Raw genomic sequence first — 23,817 nt, forward strand, 5'->3', positions numbered from 1 at the left:
TTAGCAAGTTGGAAGTTTAATCTCCGCTCCATCATGCCTGGAAGATCATCAAGTTTAACATTGGTCCTGTGCTCAGCGATACAATATTTATGTTGGCAGCATGGTCAATGACCAACACCACCACAAAACACAAGAAATTATGTCTGTGAAGTTTGTCATGAGAGTTCTTTGAAGGCTTTCAACTGATAGAGAAAGTTGGGAAGTATGTAAATGTATGATAAACATGTTGAAGTGTTAGGTCTTTATTTATGCCAGCTAAGAAAAGTAGAAACTGACATTAAAAATAGAAGCTTCTAGATGAACTACAATTCAAACACTGTAAAAAGAAGTATGGTCTTCCATATTGTGATGAGATACTATGTTCAGTAAATAAAGCTAATTTACCATTAGGATGAAAGAAGGTGAATCTCTATAAATATTTTATGAAGTGGTTCTAAAAAGAGGAAATCTCCACTCAGCATAGAAAATTATTTCACTCGGAGAAACCCCAGTCTCAGGAGAAGAGCTATGTAGGTTTGGGTTGTTCAGTGTCTGCCTATTGTTTAGTTTCTGTTTGTTTATTGAGCACAATTAATTTATTTATATAATGGTTACTTAGGGTCTTATACTAATATTGAAACAAACGGTGTCTAAACACCCCTTCATAAAACTATTTTTATCTATTAGTAAATAATATTTCTGATGTAAGCTTTACGCCTCTATTAATGATGTGGAGACAAGTCCTCATTCCCTGCTAACTCTTGGACATCTTTGACATCACCACTGTTAGTAACCTTGGTGTTGACCTCCAACTGTTTTAGCTTTTTCATCAACTTTTTCATCTCTGCATCAACAAAAGTATCAGTGCAATTAACCAATAATTGACATTGTATCAGTGCCGATAGCCAAGGATGAACAATGTGTTAGCGCTATCGGTCAATTATGAATTTGGTCTAATGAGTGGTCTAATACCACTCGCAGTTCATTCTACACAGTATTAATATATGACCGAATATAGAAACAAAAAATACCACATATGAGCACCCTAGGTACATTAATAGCCAAGTTATAAGGTCAATAAATTGTCAATTTTGATCTTTTAGGTCAATTTTTATCTTTTAGGTCAATTTTTATATTTTTGAGTCAATTTTCACTCTTTATGCATACTAGGAATTCAGAATTTCCCCTTACTAAGGTATTTGGGTATTTCCCTTTCCAAATGGAAATTTGGTAGGTTTTCTCCTCTTGCTTTATTTGCTATGTATAGGATGAGTCAGCATGGCATGATGCAATCTGCTCAAGCCACTGGTTGAAATGTATAGCATGCCTAATTATATGACTAGTATGCAATCAGTTTTACACTAGCAAAGATGCCAAAAGCTAAGCAATCATCTCATGAGAAGGTTTTTCAGATTATAAGAGAGTTTCCTACCGAGTTCACTAAGACACCCGGCAATGATCTGTATTGTAACCTTTGCAGTTGTGTGGTTAAGTCTTCCAAACAATTTTTTGTAGAAAGCCATCAGAAAACTTCTATGCGCAAGAAACAAATGGAACAGCCAAACCATTCAACGCAAAAGTTCTTACCAGCAGCATGCGATGCATCCAATATGTAGATACATGTATTAATGTTATGTCTTCAAACTACGCTTGGACACCTCGATTTGTTAATTAAGTAGAAAACTATGTATTTTAAATTGAAAGTCAATAAAGTCAATTTCTCAAAACAATTTGGTCAATTTTTCTGATTTTGAGATCAATAAAAAGTTTGCCCTATTAATACTAAATTTATTGTGTTTATTTGCCCAAGCAAAGATGGTCTCACAATTTCCTGCACGTCTTTGGCTATGCAGGTTGTTATAAACTTGGAAAAAATAAAAACCACTAAATTATTATGACCAGTTGTGATGTAAATGTGTGAATCATGCAGCAGAGAGATATGAACCTCCCAGCAAATTTAATACAAACAGAAGGTTAAGATCATCTAACGTTATCTAACTATTGAAAAAAATCGATTGTCCACTTCCCGCTATATAATATTTACTAGAAATTCCACTGTCATACAGCCCACGACCAAAGTGATATTGGAGAAAAAGAAAGGGTACTGATGGTTGAAAAATGCATTATTAGCAGTCAAATGGCACTGCAGTGCAATAGGATAACTGCAATGGTAGCAGTAATGTACTGGGTGTGGGTGTTATTATATACAACAAACAGCAATAATGAAAGGAAAAGATTATATGTTTATATCTCTTCCCCTGCAATAGGAGAAATGCAATATTGGCCAATATTAGAAGTAAAATGCATTGATATTATTAGAATAATCAATATTATTAATATAGTAATAATATAAAACCAATGCACAATTTTGTTTACATTTAAAAACGTCATAGTTAGCGATATCAAGAAGTTGTGATATTTATATAGATTTTTAGAAAATCTGTGCTACGTAGTGATTGTTCTGTAGTCATCCAAACTTATAATTAAATGTCGTAATAATCTCATAAGAATTGTTAGAAAAAATATCGTCATTTCCTTTACTTACACTGCGTTGGACATCAGTTAGAATACTAAAGTACTCAAGTGTCTAAAATATCAGTTTGAAATCGGCAAAAATTAAACGATTTCAGTACTCTTACGTTAATTACAGAAACCGTCGACAATGCCAAAGACTGGTGAAATGTGCACGTCATTTGTTCGCGAAATGCGCACGACTTAATCATTCTATTCTCTGTCGCCCGGCGTTTCAATTTCCGGTCTTAACTTTTATTAAACCAAGCTTTTCAAGCGTTTTGTGACAATTTTCGTCTTAATAAATCTGTCTATTTGTGTATAATCCAATCAGATGGGTAAGTTTAAAGAGAATTTCGATAATTTACAAAGACTTGGTAACATATTTAAATAGGCTTATATGTGTTTTGTATCGTTATTATACTTTAACTAATCTAAAAAAACGATGGTTAAACTTGTTGATGAAATTTCGAGACAAGGGTTCGTCTCACTGTTGATGAATAATTTTCGTAAGTTGTGTGCACATGCATTTATCATAAAAACTCTCATACTTCGCTTCCGCTCGTTTGTTCGTGGGAAAATTTATAGTAGATTTATATTTGTTAGCTGCCTAGCTACTGCACAAAAAGCATAATGGCCTACTATGCATACAATGACCTACTATGATACAATGACCCACTATGATAAAATATTTTAATGTCCACCATTAATCATAGCCTGTCAGCTTTTAAAAAGGGTAAAAGAACAGAACAAGTTCCTTTACTTGCTATACAAGAATACAACTACTCAGGTGGTTTAGTTATATATTATATCATAATTTAATATATAATATATTATACTATATATTATGTATTATATAGTATATAAATATACATACATTAGATAGTACAGTTCAAGATGCGATGAACATACAGTAAACTGCACAACGAAAGACATATCGGCGCTCTGCTTTTGGTCGCATATGCATCCTCTTTTATAGATCTTGCGGGTTGCTTAGCTCTGCCTCCTTCAACTCGGTAGCCAACCCTCAATCGACCGAAAGTGTGACCAAGGGCTGTGTCAGCTACTGAGTTGAGGCTCCGCCCAGTCATGGCATTTATTGCCTTGAAGTTGGCACTTCTCTCCAACTCGGCTCTGGTTTAGGTGATTGGTCGCTACACTTTCCTCCAGTAGAGGTACTGGGGACAACTCACTCAGTGTCGAAAGGAGAGATCAGTCAGAACCAGAGCAAGGGCTGTCAAGTTTTGTACTCCAGGTAGCAAACTTCAGTCTTGACAAAAACTTGATATCTTCTCTGCAACCTTTTTGTTTGTATTAGACTGGTGGTCTTTGGGCTAGCTCTTGCCATTGGCTACTGTCCTCCAGTAGCTGGTAAACTATTTTCTTGGTAATGGGATAAAAGCTCATCTGCGATTGGAGAGCCTAACACAAAAGCAAGGCACTCTAAGCATGACTCGGTCTGCGCTGATGGCTCAACGGCATGCCTCTTTGGCTTGATAAGCCGGCTGTCAATTATAGGCTGGTCTGGTCGCTTGGCTGATCTAGATTAGTTTGGCTGTAAAGAAATGACTTTAGCTTGGCTGTAAAGAAATGACACTGAATTGCCGAGTCGGTTTGTGCTTTAACGATTTTATCGACCTCTTGGGTTGGGCTGCTCTCTGAGACATGGGCCTGTTTACACTGACCAATTTGGCTTCTGACTTCCTGGAAGCCGGTGCGCTGCTATCAGTATAGGGATACACGGATTCATCGTAAGGTTGGCACTCTCTTTTTCAAAAAAGTTCCTATTTGGCTTCATCAGTGAAGTGCGCAAAGCTCTCACTTTTGTCACCCTTCAGTGCTACTTTGTGTTTAGTGCTCTTGACTGTTTTGTAAAAAGCAAAGAAATGGACAGTTTCCTTCACGATATACAGTCAAACCTCTACTTACTATAAGATCAAACCTCTACTCACTGTACAGTCAAACTTTTAGTTACTGTACAGTCAAACCTTTACTTACTGTACAGTCAAACCTTTAGTTACTGTACAGTCAAACCTTTACTTACTGTACAGTCAAACCTATACTTACTATACAGTCAAACCTCTGCTTACTATACGGTCAAACCTCTACTTCTTATACAGTCAAACCATTACTTACTATACAGTCAAACTCATACTTACTATACAGTCAAACCTGTATTTACTGTACAGTCAAGCCTCTACTTACTATACAGTCAAACCACTACTTACTGTACAATCAAACATCTACTTACTGTACAATCAAACATTTACTTACTGTACAGTCAAATCTCTACTTACTGTACAGTCAAAGCTCTGCTTACTATAAGGTTAAACTTCTGTATAAGAACACTTGTTGCACAAATTTTGGAAATTCGATGCAAATTTTGAGAAAAGAACTAAGTTTGTTAAAACACGGCAGTCTTTTAGGTGTAAGTAGATAAATAAGAGTTGAAGTAAAACATTAACAAAATAAAAGTAATGGCAGCTAGAGAGGCCAAATCACTGTACATCTTTCTAGTTCATGCTGGTGGGAGTCATACTGCAAAACTTTTATACTGCTTTTACTAGTCAGTCCACTAAATGTCAGTTTATATTTCTGCTCAGGCATTTAAAAAGAAATAAAAACTTTGTTTCTTCTATTATATTTATTTACTGTAGTTCAGTTTTGCTTACAGTTAATTGAATTTTCAACATTTAGTTTTTTATATAATTCTACTTGCTGAATGCCTGGCGCTGCACAGATATTTAAATAATTACACAATAAAATTGGGTGCATGACAACAGTAACTTGACGAGTTAAATTGTTTACTATAATAAGAGCCAACCAATAACAGCGTGACCAATAGCAACAAATAGTATTTTTAAAATAGTATTTTATGAGCTGCATAAGTATGTGTACAATTAATAATTAGTATTGCCATTTAAATGGCTAGTGCAGGGTCTAGTACACCTGCCTGAAGATCTGAAGGTTCGGTATTGAAATTTAGTGCCAAGCAGAATTTGTGTCCTAAAACTTTGTAGCTACAACTAGACATCCGAATGACAGATGCCTAATACCGAGATTTATACGAGACAAAACATGCTCTATATATAGATATCATGCATTTGATTTCATGCTTCCGGAAGTTTCTTAGAGTATTTTTTAAGAAGTTGCCATAGATACCTGCCAACTATTTCATAGTGTTTGACAAGCTAAAGTATTGTTATAATTATCCTAAAGCAGTTAATTTAAACTAGAATATAAGACTGTATTCCATGAATCAATGCTCTACGAGTTCCTTCCAGCTATATAACAAGTTTGCTTTGTGTCAGGTGATGACATAGCCCTTGCTGAGAGCTGACACAGTGCGAGACACAACTAAAATTCTCTACTCTGAATAATCAGCTTATGCAGAAAATTGCCGGGTCGGATTAGTTTAGAATCACAAGTAGTAAAGACTTCAAAATATTTTTACTGTAACAGCACATGAGACACCTTAGAGAAATCAGTGAAAATAAAACGCTGGTTGTTTGCGGCTAACTTATTTACGTTAAGACTTTCTCAGCACAGTTGAACTGAGTTTGCAAATCCAACAAAATTTATCAGCAAAAAAACTTACTTCTTTCTTGATTGGTGACTCTTTGCTCAAGGTCCAACTGCTGTTTCTCCAGTGCTGTAATAAGCAAAGGTAAATACTCCTTACGTGAATGTACATTTTACTAGTCATCTAGGAAAGCACATGTCTATGGCACTTGTAAAAACTGCAATTTTATTTTGAATGGCAGCAGACTGACCAAATCAGTATTAAACTAAAATAAAATCATTTATAATATTCACCTGATTGCTTTTGAGTATTTAAATTAAAGCATAACTGACATGAACAGCTTTCATTGTTTATTTTAGGTAATCAAACACGCTGATTCCGATTTTGTCATCAAAATAATGATTGGTCCACTAAATTTCAAAGTCATGAGAGCTTTTTTACCGCGTTTGAATATCGGTCTCGTAAACGACACATTCGACACAACAGGCTCCGTCATTTAAAATGTGACGTATACTAGCTCTTTAAGAACGGAAGTTGGAGATGTTTAGTTTGATCTAAAATTATAGAGATGGTGGTCTTAAAACTCACCATCAGCAAAATTCAACCTAAAAATAATCTCAGTCTTTTATGAAAGTTAGATAAGCTAGTTAACATTCTTCGTAGTTTGTTACAGGATAACAACGATAACAGCTCATTCAGCCTACTAAACATTCTGCAACAAACTACGAACAATGTTAAATAGCTTATCTACCTTTCATAAAAGACTGAGATTATTTGAAGACTGAATTTAGATAATAGTGAGCTTTAAGACACCCATTTCTATAATTCTAGATCGGACTAAACATCTCTAACTTCCATTCTTTAAAAGCTAGTCTACGTCACGTATTAATGGGCGGAGCTTGTTGTGTCGATTGTGCCGTTTGCGAGACCAATATTAAAACGCTTTATAAAAGCTCTCATGACTTTGAAATTTAGTGGACCAATCATTATTTTGATGACAAAATTGGAATCAGCGCGTCTGATTCACCTAGCAAAACTGATGAAAGCTGTTTGTGGTAGCTATGACTCAAGTTCTCCTCAAACTTTATCAGTAACCATAGGGCATGCCTGGACCCGCTCGTGTGTGTATTGGGTTCAAGTACGGCGGGTACCGTGCTTGGTGCCGGTACCGGCTGGTACCCACCAGTACTCGTCGGTACCCACCGGCACCCGTCTATCTGAAGCCCCCCTGTCCGTTAGCAATATGATCTGTTGTCAAAATGCATCTTACATTAGATTCACAGAGCTTTGGGGTTTCTCAAAATTTTATAAGTTATGCGTTGCAAGTTGCCTTGAGATGGTTATAAAAAATAGCAGCTGCCATTAGTAAACAACTGAGATATCTCGTAGTGGCATAATAGAATAGAAATAAAACACTCATGACAAGATGAACTTTATCTGACCAGTACTGCCTGCATTTCAACGAATTTCAGTTGCAAAAGACTAGAAAATATTTAAAATGCCCTCAAGAGTTGATCTCGGTTGCTAAAAGCTTAAAAAAATTCTTACAGTATTAACATGGCTTTCGAGTGATCATTATACAAAAAAGACTAACTGTTTAAACTCGTACCTTGCTGAAGTTTTGTGTTTTCCTTTAGTAATGTTTCCACTTTTCTGTCTGCATTGCTTAAAGCTGAAAATGTAGATGAAGTGTATTGGCATCTTGTCCAAGTATAGAGCAACTGAATTCAAGCATCAGGCAAAGTATCACAAAACAAACATCGAATGTCGTGCATTCAACAACAAGCACATGGTATCGAACAACAGCTGTCTTGCCTTGAGTAACACGCCTCTAGCATTGAGACCAAGCATAGATAATCAGATATTTGGCAATACAACATGAGAAAGTTTTAGTTTACAAAAAAACTGCTGCTGTATTACTCAGCAGTAAATATTATATTTATATATAATGAAAGCTGAGAGCTTCAGAACAAGATTATAAATAATTTGAAACAATTGAAAAGATCAACACGTTTGTAAATACTTGTTTGACAATGTTTGATAAGCGAGCCCAGCATTGCAGTGACAACATTAACTAATAAGCAAATGTCGGTCAGCACTTTCACTAGCTGATAGGCTCTAACAGGTTTTCTGTGCAATAAGCTCTGCACTAGATGTCAAAAGTGTATAACAAGCAGCGGAGTATGAATAGTTCTGCTTGTAAATTTTAGCAAGCTATTAATCTATATTTTATCATGCCTGTTTAGAGTCTGGGTATCCAGTGATTATCACAGAAACAGAAGAATAATTATTTATTTTTAGTTAGTACTCTAAAAAAGGTCTAAAATTTGTTCTGTAACACGTCAAAAAATCTGCTTTGATAATAGAGGACTCCTGGACATGTTTTCTGTTAGCTATAAAACCATATACACTTAAACTCAGATATATGTATGCTGCTGGAAGAAATGCATGATTTGATGATAATTAGTTTTTTGTTTTTCAATTACCTTTTTTATGCTTGTCATATGACGATTTTGCTAATGTATATAAATAAATTTGACAAAAATTTCTTAAGTTTATCATGCATTATTTGGACTTGACCGCAGTGACGGTTTTTTTTTAAGTTTGTCAGAGAACAAATATACTAAAATTGTAGAGATGTACGTAGAATATGATGAGATCATTTGCACATACACCTGCCTACAATCACATTCAGAAAATAGCAAAATGGTATTTGGCAAAAGCGGCTTCAAATTGAAATAGTGGGAACAAGTTTTATGGCTTATTCTGATTATCCAGCGCATCTTTTTTATAATGGTTTTATATTAAAACAATTTTAATACTTGAAGGTAAAAGAAATTTAGGTTTGATTTAATTATTTTGGTCATTCAGATAGCTTTACTAGATTAATAGTATAATAATAGGAATAAAACACTCTTTATCCTATCATTTACCTTGTTTTTGCTGCTTGTTTTCTTCTTCCAGTGTTTCCAACTTCTTTACACAACTAGTAACTGCAAAACAAGAGACAAACACTAAAGTTTGTTAAACCACTTTGAAAAAAAGCTCAAGAATGCAGTGACAAAACCTAGTCAATTAAAACATGTAGTACTGGCTGAAACTTATCTGGAAAGTAAAATTTTGTGTCATATAAATGTTGCAAATATATATGTTGATATGTTTTGCTTACATATATATATATATGTATATATATATGTATAAACATATATATATATATAAATAGTCACCTTGCAAGGGTAACTGAAATTGGTACTCTGGTAAATCTGTCACAAATCTTCCATCATCATTGCGTATGCTGAGCAGCTCCATCTGGTTTTCCGAATTTAGTGAACCTAGAATTAATTGGACCATGTCTGTTTTCCTGCAAGACATTGCTCGATGCAACGCAGTGGCACCATCTTTATTTTTAAGTTTTAGTAACTCAAGTTTTTGGTCTTGCTCCATGTTTTCTAACAGGTATCTAACAGTTGCGAAACTACCATGATACGCCCCGATGTGCATGACTGTGGCCCCAGCTTCAGTTTGTATTTTTGCTGCGATCAACAACTGTTCAGTTGTCCATCCTTGTGAAAGGCATCTAAAAGTATCAGTATCATCCTGGTGTGCAGCTGCATGCAGTACTGTCCATGTATTATCGCTCACCCCTCTGACCTTTAGAACCATCTTGTATCTCCGAGCTGATGAGGTTTTCTGTAGCAGTTCTCTCAAGCTTGTTAGCTCTGCTACGCCTTTTGCGCTGTCGATGTATTTAGAAAGTAAGTCCGCAAGCTCTTTTTTATGTTTGGATTCCATAGAAGATTTTACCCTAAAAGTATGTTTCATATATTCTTTATTAAGGCCTAAAAGCTTAGGCGGGTGTCAAGATTCTTTGAATATCATGCATTGTAATTTTAGAGAGGTTTCAAAGTCAACCTGTCACAACCTGGACCTAAACCAAAAACGACCAACAAAATGACATACCGTGTTTTTCTGGAAGCCATCTTGTTGTTGTTGGTGGTTCTACAAACAGATTAGAAAATAAATTGTGACAATGCAGCATGCTGTAGGTAAGTTATGCGAACACGAAATGTGACCTAAAACATATTTTTTAGGTTTCAGATCTCAAAAGCCCCAAGGTACAAAAAAATGCTCATAAGCAGATGGGACCTTGACCTTTGGCCATAATCAGATGAGAACTTGAGGTTCTTGTTATTATTGTTACTATTATTATAACTAGAAATTCCACTGTTATACAGCCCACGACCAAAGTGATATTGGAAAAAAGAAAGGGTACTGATGGTTGAGAAATGCAATATTAGCAGTCAAATGGCACTGCAGTGCAATAGGATAACTGCAATGATAGCTGTAATGTACTGGGTGTGGGTGTTATTATATACAACAAACATCAATGATGAAAGGAAAAGAGTATATGTCTATATCTCTCCCACTGCAATAGGAGAAATGCAATATTGGCTAATATTAGAAGTGAAATGCACTGATATTATTAGAATAATCAATATTATTAATATAGTAATAATATAAAACCAATGCACAATTTTGTTTAAATTTCAAAACGTCATAACTAATAACATCAAGAAGTTGTGACATTTATATCGATTTTTAGAAAATCTATTTGAAAAAGTGTTTGGTCATGACAGACAGCAATAACGAAATGAAAAGATTATATGTTTATATCTCTTCCTCTGCAATAGGAGAATTGCAATATTAGAAGTAAAATGCACTGATATTATTAGAATAACCAATATTATTAATACAGTAATAATAGAAAATCAATGCACAATTTTGTTTACATTTCAAAACATCATAGCTAACAATATCAAGAAGTATCAAGACGAATATCCAAACTTATAATTAATTACTGTAATAATCTCATTCGAATCGTTAGAAAAAAATATCATCGTCTTTTCCTTCGCTTTCACTGCTTTGGACATCAGTTAGAATACCAAAGTACTCAAAAGCTTCCAAAATGTCGTTTACTTTGAAATCGGAAAAAAAAGAAACAATTTTTGTACTTCTAATTTACTTACAGAAACCGTCGCCAATTCGACAATGCTATAGATTGGTGAAATGTCCACGTTATTTTTTCGTGAAATGTGCACGACTTAATTGTTCTCTTTTCTGTCGCTCAGCGTTTCCTTTGCCGGTCTTAATGTTGATAAAAGTAAGGCTTGGCCAGTTTTAATAACAAACTTTGGCCAAATTAATCTGTCTATTTATGTATAATTCGATCAAATGGTTAGTTTTAAGATTTTGCGGTAACCTTTCAAAGACTTGGTAACACGTTTAAATAGGTTTGTTTATGTTTTGTATCGTTCTTATACTTTAACAAATCTACAAAAAAATGATTAAATTTGTTGATGAGATTTCGATGCAAGGGTTTTGACGTTGTTGATGGATAATTTTCGTAAGTTATGTGCACACGCATTTACAGTGGTGATACAAATTATGGAACCGCCTTTGAGTTTTAATACATAATGCGCTATAATGGCTCTCATATTAGTTATATTCAGTCCAGATATGGAAAGTTATACATCATTAGAAAAAATTTTTTATCCGCTTTCACATTGTTTAATTTTGTCCGCATCCAAACATAATTCCATTGCTAGTGCAGTTGAAGGTGCAACTAGTCAGAGTTTCTCATAACAAGTCACTTTTTTCGAAAACAGTAGTCTGGTGAATGATGCCTAAAATTTCTAAATTCTTTGATCAGCTCAGGTTAACAATCATCTAAGACAACAATTGCATTGAGTGAGACGTTGCGCATTACGCAACGTAACCCAAGTAGTTTTGAAAAGTCCTTCTGCTCTCAGTAAAAGTCGTTCTAATAACTTCATCATCATGCTTCAACATCTCACGAAAGAAAAGCGTGCTGTAATAATTCACTTTCATCAGCTAGAGAAGTCACAGAGGGAAATTGCAAGGAAGGTAGATTGCTCTAAGAAAGGTGTATTTACAACAATCTGCAGATGGAAGGAACCCGGTCAAGTTGAAGAAAGGGCTGGTGGGGGAAGGAAAAAGCTAGCAACAGATCGAGTGACCAGATGCCTAGTGAGACTTTCTTTGGTTGATAGACATCTAACCAGTCCTCTACTAGCCAGAGAGGTAAAAGAATCAACAGGTACAGAGTTAGCACCATCAACTGTTCGCAAATCATTGAGAGATAATGGTTTACGAGGCTGTAAAGCTCGTCGAAAACCTTTGTTATCATCTCGACAAAGAAAAGCTCGTCTACAATGGGCAAAAGATCATGTGAATTGGTCACCAGAAGACTGGAGAGCAGTATTACTCAGCGATGAGAGAACATTTACTGTGCAAAATCACTCTGGCAACAATTATGGAAGAAGGAGACCTGGTGAAGAGTTTAAACCAGAATGTATTTTACCTACGATAAAGCATCCCACCTCAGTAATGGTCTGGGGTTGTTTCTCCGCTGCTGGTCCTGGTAGATTAGATTTTGTTGATGGTATGATGAATGCAAAAAACTATTGTGGAGTACTGCAAAGTGTGATGATACCATCTGCTAGAAGTCGGTTTGATAGAGAGTGGCTGTTCCAGCAAGATAATGCTCTATGCCACACAGCCAGAAGAGTAAAGAAGTGGTTTGCTGACAATAATGTTAACACTCTGACTTGGCCTGCTCAGTGACCAGACCTTAACCCAATTGAAAATTTGTGGAGCAGAATAGGCAATCTCGTAACTAAAGACAAACCCACTAATAAAAGATTGATGGAGCTTATTGCGCAATCCTGGCATCAAATAGTGACACCTGAAAAGCTTCAGACGCTGACAGATAGTATACCCAAGCGTTGCCGAGCAGTGATTGACAACAAAGGCTGGCCAACCAAGTGTTGACCATCTTAAGGACCAAAACAGCTCTTTTCAAAGCTACTATACTTTGTCTTTAAGTTAATTCACAATAAAAGCCATTTCAAAGAAAAGAAATATGTTATTTTATGACTTTTGGTCAGACACTATTTAATAGAAATAATAACTGTACAGTAACTCTCCGACAGCTTTCAGTAAACCTCTAATAATTTTTTTATAGAAAATACGATGTGGTTTTAATATAAGTTTATCAAAAAGCCAACATTGCGACAAATCCAATGATATATAATTTTTTTTAGTTATGTAGAAATTTGATTGTAGAAAAAACAAACACAACTCGGAATTCATTACTATGCAACGAAAATTAGAGGCGATTCCATAATTTGTATCACCACTGTATCATAAAAACTCTCAAACATTCGCTCCGCTCGTTTGTTCATGGGATTATTATTTGAATTACAATAAAAGGTCAGCTGAAGTTATATACCGTGAAGCATTTAATTGAACGCCACCTCTATTTGAACGCAACCTCTATTTGAAAGCCGCCTCCAATTGACCACCACCCTGAGAGAAGGTTTGAAAAATAGACTGCCATTCTCCAGCTGAATGCCGCCTCCATTTGTGTGTGTGCGCGCGTGCGCGCGCGTGCGTGCGTGTGTGTGTGTGTATGTATGTGATTTATTTCATCAAATACATAATAAATACAATAATTATTGCATACATACAAAAAAGCTTCAAACAATTGTACACGTATATCAACAATCAAACAAAAGTAGAGAAAATGAAGACAGTGCAAAATAGCAGAGCTAAACTGGTCGCAGGCCTAAGTCGACAGCATAACATGTAGACACTAATGTTCACCAAGCAGAGCTAAGGTGGAACCTTATCTCCGTCTTAAACTTACCAATAGGTTTTATTAATTTTATCGAGACTGGAAATTTATTCCACAATGCAGACATCACAAAGTTAGATGTTCGTTGACCAGCAGATGAAGAATAAAAAGGAGTAGGAAGTGAGCATGATTGAAATCGGGTGTTATTATGTGAAGGTTTTTGAAATGTTTGCAAATGATACAGTTTTTGTGCTCTAATAAGTGATTTGTAAGGATACATTCTATCAGCAGTAAAAATCTTAGAGTCGTGAAATAAATCAAAATTTTGGTAACCAGTAGGCTTTTTATAATAATACGCAATATTTTCTTTTGAATCTTAATTAGTTTGTCAAGGTCAACCTAAGAAGCATTCTTTCATGATTTTATAGAGTAGCATAATTTAGAGAGAATAATAGAGTAGTAAAGCATTATCAGGATCTTTCTTGGAACAGTAGTGCTTAATCGAAAAAACAGTCCTGAAATAGGTCTTAAGTCAATCAGTAAACTGCGTGTGTATGAAGACCAACTCAAATATGTATCAACCGTAACGCCTAAAAATTAAATTTCATCAATCTCAACAATATTTTTATCATTTGAAGCTAATGTGTTCAAATTTAAATCTGTTTTGGTAGTTTTTGAAAACAACGTAAGCTGCCTTTTCACAATTAATTGTTAGTTTATTTACTTGACATCAGAGGCTCAGTCTTTGAAGATCGAAATTAATTTTAGTGTAAGATTCATTTAGGTCGGAAGAAGAAAAAACAAGTTTGTGTCGTCAGCATACAAAATTGGAGTTAGATACTGCAGAAATTGAAAAAGATCATTTATATATAGTAAGAACAGAGTTGGCCCTAACACAGAACCCTGAGGCACACCGCATGTTATATCACTGGAATTAGAATATGAATCTTTTATTTGTGTCTTGAGTTCTATTCGACAGACAACTATGGATCCAATTAGTAGTCAATGGATTAAAATTATAATTGTTCAACTTGTTAAGTAATATGTTATGATCAATGGTGTCAAATGCTTTACTAAAATCTATGAAAATACTAATTACACATTCAATTTAATTAAAAGATTCTAGAATTTGATCAGTAAAAGATAAAATTGCATCTGATGTGCCTCTTCCCCGCCTAAAGCCAAATTTATTTTGTTTTAGAAATTTGTTGGATTCTAAATAATCAAGAATTTGCTGATTTACACATTTTTCCATTATTTTACAAAAAATAGGTAGGATAGAGATTGTACGATAATTAGCACATTCCTCACAAGATCCTTTCTAATGTAGTGGAATAGCTTTCGCAGTTTTTAATTTGACCACCACTTTGCCATTATTCGATATTATATATCCAGCCCATGATATTAACTGATCAGTAGAAAGGTGTCTACAAAATTGTATTAATAATGAATCGCTTATATCAATAACAGTTAATTCTCTCGTTGTCCAATTCCAAAGCTTTTTGTTTTTTTCAACTTTGAACACGACACCATAAAAATAATCAATAACCATGTCAGGCTAGTAGTAGCTCGTTGCTTAACTCGGTCTTTCTACTTCGAAATAGCCTACATATACAAAAAAACCGGTTTAACTTTAAAATGGTAGATGAACTTTCAAAGCATTGCTATAGAAATAATTACTGCCTCTAGCTAACAGTAGTTCTTTGTTTAACGTAGCCCTGATACTTCGAAGTACGTTTATATATATAAAAACGGTTTAAATTTACGTTGGCGGATAAAATTTGAATGCAACACCATGAAAATAATTAATATTTGTCTTAGGCTTATTAGTACTTCCTTGTTTAATGCAATCTTTCTAGTTCGAAGTAGCCTACATACATGTACATGTATATCAAAAGCAGCTCTCAAGTTTTTGACCAGAAGTTACGTTTAGTGAGCAAACTTTTAACACTGCATTAGTGCTAAATGTAGCTCGTGAAAGTTTTTCTCGCCGACAAATTGTTTAAATGCTAATATCGATTAGTTCAGCAGTGCAGAAGAAGAGTTGAGACCAAAAAATATTGTGGAAGGTATTAAACAACTAAAGGATGTTCGTTCCATCAGTAGCAACAATCAGAACGCAGCTGTCAGAGCAAACAACGGAGACATTTTTGTTTTAAAAACGTTAACTTTACTTTCTGCATGTAATATAAGTGGGATTCGTGTATGCCACTTTTCCATGAATATCTATTTGTATCATTTGATAGATTATTGCTGAGCATATTTATAAATAGACTTATAAATATGCAGATTTGTAGCATGTTATTTAATAGCATCCTTGCGACTATCTTAACACGGCTTACAGTGGATCAATGCTCATAACTCCACTTCAATTGCACATAAAAAGCTAGTTTTGGCTGTAAACTGTATCAAACATATCAGTGAGTGCAATGAGCTTTTATTCTACAATGTTAAATATAGGTATAAAATAAAAATATGTTTTCGAACTTAGAAAGAAATAAAATTGAAAATTCCAACAAATTACAAAGAAGAACACAGGCTATAATATAATCACAAGTCAATTGCAAGCAATAGATATCCACTGGTAGAGATATTTTTGACTCGGTTTGTTTATGCACATTTATTAAAAGATGTTTGACAAGTTAGAGGTAAATTAGCATATTAATTGCATTCAAAATGCTTAATATTGGTCCACCGGAAAAAATGGGCAAAATATAGGTGACATTCACTTCGCCCGTAATAGGGCTAAATTTATCTTCCCAAAACTCTGATGAGCTATTTAAAAAATAGACCGCCAGCCTCTATCTGAACCCTGCCTCCAATTGACCGCCATTATAGAAGAAGGTTTGAAAAATTGAGTGCCATGGCATTCAATTTTTACGAGGTTTTACAATATACCACTTCATTGGCAATAACTTTATTTTAAAAAGAAATTTTTTTAAATTATGCCATAAACCGAAATGAGAAAAAAAGGCAACAGTTAGACACTAAAATCAAATAAATAGTTTGAAATACTTTTCTGACTTTGCGATCAAAGATCTTGAAACTTTTAATTTGGATAAAATAAAAAAATTGAAAGATAAAGCAAACATTCAAGTATTTCAAGAAAATCTTTGAACATTTGCAAAGTTTTAAAAATATTATTTGAAGAAATAAAATACGACGAAAAAAGATGTAAATTTTCAAATGTAAAAATCAAACTTCGTAAATTTGAAGTCTTTTGAAAAAGCTCCATTACAACTGAAAATTTAATAACGTTAAGGCTGCTTTGTGTTTAAAAAAAATGAACAATTCTTATTTACTATGAATTAATTGCAATTTTCAACTACATTCACACTTTAATAACTCATATCTTGTACATGGAAATCTGTTGATACTTATTGATCTATTGATCTGTACTCATACTCACAGATCTATTGATACTCACCATCAAACTTAATCAAATGTTCACCTCTACGTGGCAAACTGTTTTTGAATATGGTACTTTCAAAAATACTTAAAACATGAAGTCTAAGTTAAAGAAGGTAAAAAACTAGCAGATGTTAAAATAAGTAAAACATTAGTACAAAATATATAAACCAAGATAATTTAAATCAACATACTTTAAATTCTATCAAAAGATTCTATGCAGAAACTCGAGCTAGTTTAGCTTTGGGAGACAATGCATTTAAAATAGACCTATAAGATTTAGCCTTCAAACCAAACCTCAATTAGTGAGAACCGTTATGAATACTTATGTAACGCTCACACCTTAAAGGGAACGTGAACACAATTTACTGATGAAGGCCAACTTTTACCCTATTTGTTTTGTGTAATTTACCATGTTTAGCAAAACATAAGTTATTTCTTACAACAGATAAATACTCAGAATAATATTTTAAAAACAAAAAATGCCCATGCATTCACATATAACTGAGTACAGAGTTTTTTTTTCAACTGCATATTTTGCAAAAATCGAATGAATAACGCCATTGCAAAAAATGTGTGTGAAATGGACTCACCACTGATATTTTCACCCTTAATCTTGTGGTTGTCTCAAATGTTTCAGAATAAAGCTAGATCTCATGGAAGTGCCTAATGCACACGACCGCACTAGCAGGTAGTCTGCAAAAATTCAAATCGGCACGCTTTGCTTTAGACAGCCACTTTGCTAAATTTGGCAACTGAGACACAGGCACTCTAAAAGAAGTTATGTCATGAATTGTAGTGCCAGATTCGCAACTAGTAAAGAGACATCTACGCATCGTAACTAACTGATTGTGGCTAAACAAAGAAATTCAAATGCGTTAGACGTTATCTCACTAAGGAATAAGTTACCGGAAACGGCTGAATTACGATATAGTGATGGTCCGAGGTAAATGCGTCTAAATATATTTTCAACTTTAAACTTGCTAAACTAGTAAAAATATCTGCTGAAATTTTGTTTTCTCATTCAATTAACATTGTATGATGCATGACCATTCATATAAAACATTCTTAAAACTACGTGTTTACTTTCACTTTAAGTGAAATGGCAACCAATAAAGTTTAGTTAGCTGTCTCATGTATGGAGACAGTAAATGTGTTATATTTTACTGCCTTTTCGGTGGGTTTCAAAAGGATTATCATAGGGTAACGCGTTCAACTAACACATAAACATGAATTTATACAAACTTCAATCAATTTTATCACAAAGTATAGAAGAATTTTCTCATCATTTGCGATTTGTTTTGTTGTTTGTTGTTTTAAAAGCCAGAATGTTTTAAAATTGAAAAAATTTGATTATGGTAGAAAAATTAAGAAAAACACACATAAAATGATGTCACTAGTTGTTATTGTTGGGATAGTTGATATAGGCTGCGTTCAGTTTGCAGCATTATGCATTTCTATTCCGTTGGTCTTTTTGCAACTATAGACATCATAATTGTACTTTCCCTTGATCTGAGTCTTTGACATGTAACTGCGTTCAAGTTTTATTGAATTTAATCTTCAAACACCCTGGCAATCATATCATCTCAAACATCAAAAAAATGCTAATGATAGAAAAGTTTGAATATTCTTTGATGTAATCTACTCAAATTTGTGTAAGTTTATTTTTAGCAGACACCCAAAATTATGAACCAAGTCTAACAAACTTACAAATAATTACAGATTTAAAAGCAAAGTACCCAAAGTAACTTGGCATGTCCGGGTTGTCTTGTCATTGATTAATCTAGGCGCTAATGATGGCATAACCAAGCCAATGCAGATATGTTGGGAAACAATGCGGCTATCAAACTTTCATGGCGTTTTGCAGTGCAACCGTGATGGTCAGTGCAATGCGCAAACTACACTGAAAATGATTGATGGTCTCAGATTATGTGATCTATATTTATGATAGGTGAATCACACAAATCAGGGCTAGTATTTCAGTGATTACATTGTATACTGATAAGGCTATCTCAGACAAGATTGGTTGATGTAAACACATCAAGATAGTGGAAACCATGTTATCACAGATGACATTGATAACCAAGAAAGTTTGAGATTCTGACCCATATACTGCCTGACAGTATGTATGAGTCTTTCTACTGAGGAATGACTGTTGACATTTGTTAACTTGTTAATTAAGTTTGTTAATGCATGTAAAAACAATTACTTTTTCTATCATTAGCAAGTCATAAAATTTGTAGAACACAATGAATCCAGACAAAATGGCTGTAACCCCAGCATTAAGTAGTCGATGTCGTAGCATTTTGGGTCATCAGTCAAATGGATTACTGGCTAAACCATTACATCAGCGTAAACAGGAGTCGAAGATTAGTGAAAAAAAGTGAAGTGTATATTTAAGGTTTGCTTTAAAGGTGAATATAAATATAATTAAGTTTGAATTATTTTCCATTTGACTCAGTATAATGCTATGAGAAATTAACTCCACAAAATTTAAAAAAAATTGTACAAAAATTTTAACAAAGCTCGTATTAACCATGACAAGCAAGATTATTTCATATTTTCTACATTAGACTCCTTAATAAGTACATGGTGATCTATCAATCACTGACAAGTATCACAGTTGTGAGTTGAAAGGTATGTTTATTGTACCTCTCAACTCATAACTACGCTTTTTGTTTAGAATTTGTTGTTATTCCAACTTTTAAATTGTGGAAAAACAAGGAGAGTAAAAGCGAGAGAGGGAAAGGGAGAGAGAAAGGAAGAAAAACTGATAGAAAGAGAGAGAATGGGAGAGAAAGGGAGAGAGCGATAGAGAGGGAAGGAGAGAAAGGGAGAGAGAGAGAGAGAGAGAGAGAAAAAGGGAGAGAGAGAGAGAGAGAGAGAGAGGGAGAAAGGGAGAGAGAGAAGAGAGAGGGAGAGAAAGGGAGAGAAAGGGATAGAAAGGGGAAAAAAGGGAAAGGAAGAGAGAGAAAGAGAGAGAAAGAGAGAGAGAGAGAGAGGAGAGAAAGGGAGAGAGAGGTAGAGAAAAGGAGGGAGAGAGAGAGGAAGAGAGAGGAAGAGAGAGGAAGAGAGAGGAAGAGAGAGGGAGAGAGAGGGAGAGAGAGGGAGAGAGAGGGAGAGAGAGGGAGAGAGAGGGAGAGAGAGGGAGAGGGAGAGGGAGAGAGAAGGAGAGAGAGAGAGTGAGAGAGAGAGAGAGAGAGAGAAAGGGAGAGAGAGGCAAAATATTCAAAGTGGTGTGGTTCTTTGTAGTGTAAAGGAATGCAGTGGTTCCTTTACAAAAGGATAAATAGTGATATGCCATGTGGTCACTGAAGCAAATCCAGGGAACACTATAAAGTTCAGAATTATAAAATAGTAAACAATCTATTAGGTAGCTTGACTAGTTTGGGTGGTTTGCTATCATCAACCGGGAGCAACTTTGATGGCAGTTGCACCGGAACATTAAACGTACACATGTAATTTGTAGAATTTTTCAGAAAATATTAGTATTTTCTATCATTAGGGATTGTTTTTGATGCTAAGAGTGATCAAAATACCAGGATGTTTCTAAATTAAAATTTTAAGATACTTAGACCACATTCAGCCGTGTTTAAGTATATTGGCCATGTTCTACAAAAAAACTCAAAACTGCTTTCACGTTTTGCTTGTAAAAACACTCGGCATGGCATAAACTTTTGAGTTCTTCTGCACAAACAGTTTATTACCAGTAGCTACGATGGCACAGTTACTAAGTGCAACCGATTGCCTGTGAATAGATTTTAGCAACTAATTTTTAGGTTTTAAAAACTACTAAATTAGTGAGCTCATTGTGAAGTGTTTGTGACTCAGAGGTAACCTACATGTACCTAGCGTTTTGGATTTTCAGTCGTAAGTTCTAAAATTTTGTTGTAAATTGTAGATAAATCTGAAGTAACCTGGAGATGACAGCTTATGTCATCAGGGTTGACAGAAGTCAAGTTATGATAGACATTGTGAGCAAGCCTAAAACAGGCTAAATTTAGCGATTTGTAAAAATATAACATAGATATAATATAATATCTAATTTATGTCCATAGAGGTGCAGAGAAAACAAGCAAAAATAGACAGTGATAAGATAAGTGAGAACACAATCTTAGGAGTACTTACCAATCTATTGACCGGGTTAACTGAAAGAACGAAGTTGAAATATTTTCAACTCAAGTGCAAAGAGCTGAGTGGAGTAGTGGCTAGCAGAGCAAAAGTTAAGCGAGCCGAAGCTTATACCTGTTAAAATACTGAAGCATTGATAAATCAAGTCTGTCATATACAAGGAATTAAAGCCGACAACTGTGAGCTTGCATCATATATGTGAGTCATTCTATTGCCTGCACGCAACATGATGCATGCTGTGAGTTTTTATCGACGTAAAAATGAACTTACACCGGACCTTTGTAGATTTTACCGGAAAGTATTGCTATTTTTGTATCATTTGCCATTGCTTTTGATGCTTTTATGGGAACAGATCCTGCCGAGCCTAGCGTCGCAAGCGTTTTGCTGCACATCTTACCGCCGGAGTCTCGCAATCGATATGGGTACCAGGCTTTATTGCCAGGATATTTCAAGATTGCAATGGAAAAGGCTTCATCATGACTAAGAAGCTCAGATCAAACAAAAGTGTAATTAGGATGTTTATAATTAAAAAGCTTAGTGCTAAAAATACCTTGGAGTTTGACATAGGATAAGGAATTATGACTTTCTCTCTGAATCCTATTTGACCGGCTCATTAATTTGGAAGTTGTCCACTTTTATGTGCTTGCTTGTGCTTAGACTTTTATGTTCTTAGATCCTTAGAAGTCTTTAATTTCTATGCAACAATAGCCTTAGTTCCTTTAGAACCATTGAGATTGTTTAGTGTGGTCACATGATCATTGGAACAATCATGGCTAAAAATCAAGATGAAAACTACTGCAAAAAACAGAACTGCAAACCACAAAACAGTACTGCGAAAAAGAAAAAATATCCTCCAGGGAGTGGAAGAGAAACCATCTAAAAACTAAAAAAGTAAAATGTGGGTTTACAGAAGTTTGAGTCTTGTCTATTTGCACGCTTTGATGTTTAGTTACATTTATGAAGCAGTGAGTGACGTAATTGCTTTGAGAGAGTTTACTTTTCATTATGAGGGCAGTATAGGGTTATGTGTACTGGTACACAGTTATGATGATTCAAAGTGATTGACAATTTATGAAAGCGGTATTGCTATGAAACATCCCAAACTTTTCCTTAAAGTAAAAAAAAACAATGCAATGTGTGTTGCTGCCTTTCTTTCCATCATTTTTATGATTCACTTAGTGAAGCATGAATGTAAATGGGAATCCTTCAGTTTACTGGGGTTGCATGTATATTTAGGACCTACTTTTTGACCATGTTGGCGTCCTATTCTTATACATGTATGTGTAGTCCATGTGTCTTTCAAAGGAAAGCGTGAAGGCAGCTGCCATGTTTCCTTTATTGCTCCACAAGAATTAAAACCACTGAGTGCAAAGCATTAAGATATATATATATATAAATATATATATATATAAAATTGTTTCCTCATCCCAGATACCCCGTATGGGTGGTAAATTCTGCTCTAACTCGGGTCTCCTACCAGAGACCTGGGAGTTTGAGCACTCGCCTCAAGATCTTAGCTGTTCCCATTAGCGCACTTTTCTGCAACTCACCTGAGTTGATTGTTGTTGGTATTTGGGCAAGCCACATTTTATGCGCCGGTGTTATTACGCCCAGTGCCCCAATGACTACTGGGATTACAGTTGTTCTTACATTCCAGCATTTTTCAATTTCTTCTCCAAGAGGGAGATATTTCTCTACCTTTGCTTTTTCTTTGCTGGCTATACTGTAGTCATTGGGTACTGCTATATCTATTATATTAGCCCTCTTGTTCTCCTTGTCTACCACCACTATATCTGGTTGGTTTGCCAGAACATGCTTGTCAGTTTAGATGTAGAAGTCCCAGAGGATCTTAGCGCGGTCATTTTCATTGACCTTACCAGGAGCTTCCCACCAGTGTTGTGGTTTATTAAGGCCATACTCATCACATAGACTTCTATACACAATACCTGCGACATGATTATGCCGCTCAGTTTATGCGTTCCCTGCTATCTGCCTGCATCCACTGATAATGTGTTGGATGGTCTCAGGTGCATCTTTGCACAGTCTGCATCTAGAATCGTCTCTAGTGTGATAGATTTTCGTTTGAAGTTGCCTTGTTGGGAGCACTTGCTCCTGGGCTGCCATGATTAGCGACTCTGTATTGGCCGTTAGGTTTCCTTTGTTCAGCCACATATATGTCTGGTGAAAATCGCCAACCTTAGATATTTGTTGGTGGTAAGCACCATGAAGAGGTTTCGTGTGCCAGTCAATTTCCTCATCATCAGGGCGTAGGTCCATTGTAAAAGCAGCCGATTAAAATTCAGCTAGCAACTTATCTGAGATGGCCATAGAGGCTGCATATGCTTTGATGCTTTGCTCCTCTTCTTTCACTGTCTGCTGTACACTTTTGAGTCCCATACCGCCATCTTTCCTATCAAGATACAATTTAGTAGTATCAGATTTTGGGTGGAGTGCTCCATGCATAGTCAGCAGTTTACGAGTTGCTATATCTGTTTCTTTGATGGCTTCCTCAGTCCACTTTATTATGCCTGCTGGATATCTTATTACTAGCAGTGCGTAGGTATTTATTGCCATGATTTGGTTCTTGGCATTGAGCTGGCTCCGTAAG

General features: G+C 35.1%; 1 protein-coding gene across 2 annotated transcripts; it reads right to left on the minus strand.

Annotated features, from left to right (window-relative positions):
* Nucleotides 1-243: 243 nt before the first annotated feature.
* On the minus strand, nucleotides 244-21,333 carry LOC137401685 (uncharacterized). 2 transcript variants are annotated; one of them, XM_068088144.1, is made up of 7 exons: nucleotides 21,207-21,333; nucleotides 9,974-10,012; nucleotides 9,241-9,818; nucleotides 8,947-9,006; nucleotides 7,623-7,685; nucleotides 6,089-6,142; nucleotides 244-823 (listed from the first exon to the last, which is right to left on the minus strand). In XM_068088144.1, exons 2-7 carry the CDS (start codon nucleotides 9,991-9,993, stop codon nucleotides 702-704), a joined length of 897 nt encoding a protein of 298 aa, XP_067944245.1. In that variant the 5' UTR covers nucleotides 9,994-10,012; nucleotides 21,207-21,333; the 3' UTR covers nucleotides 244-701. The 2 variants fall into 2 exon arrangements, with proteins under 2 accessions (XP_067944245.1, XP_067944246.1); XM_068088145.1 differs by lacking the exon at nucleotides 244-823 and adding an exon at nucleotides 3,134-4,045.
* Nucleotides 21,334-23,817: the final 2,484 nt, after the last annotated feature.

Source organism: Watersipora subatra, chromosome 8 (genome assembly GCF_963576615.1).
Source record: "Watersipora subatra chromosome 8, tzWatSuba1.1, whole genome shotgun sequence".
Classification (NCBI taxonomy): Eukaryota; Metazoa; Bryozoa; class Gymnolaemata; order Cheilostomatida; family Watersiporidae; genus Watersipora; species Watersipora subatra.

Bases quoted from the DNA above. Each gene is read 5' to 3' on its own strand.
- LOC137401685 (XM_068088144.1), bottom strand. From the start codon at position 9,993: ATGGCTTCCAGAAAAACACG. The intron at 7,686-8,946 runs GTAAATGATAGG...CTACATTTTCAG, and splicing joins AAACAAGCAGCAAAAACAAG to CTTTAAGCAATGCAGACAGA. The intron at 6,143-7,622 runs GTACGAGTTTAA...TGCTTATTACAG, and splicing joins AAACACAAAACTTCAGCAAG to CACTGGAGAAACAGCAGTTG.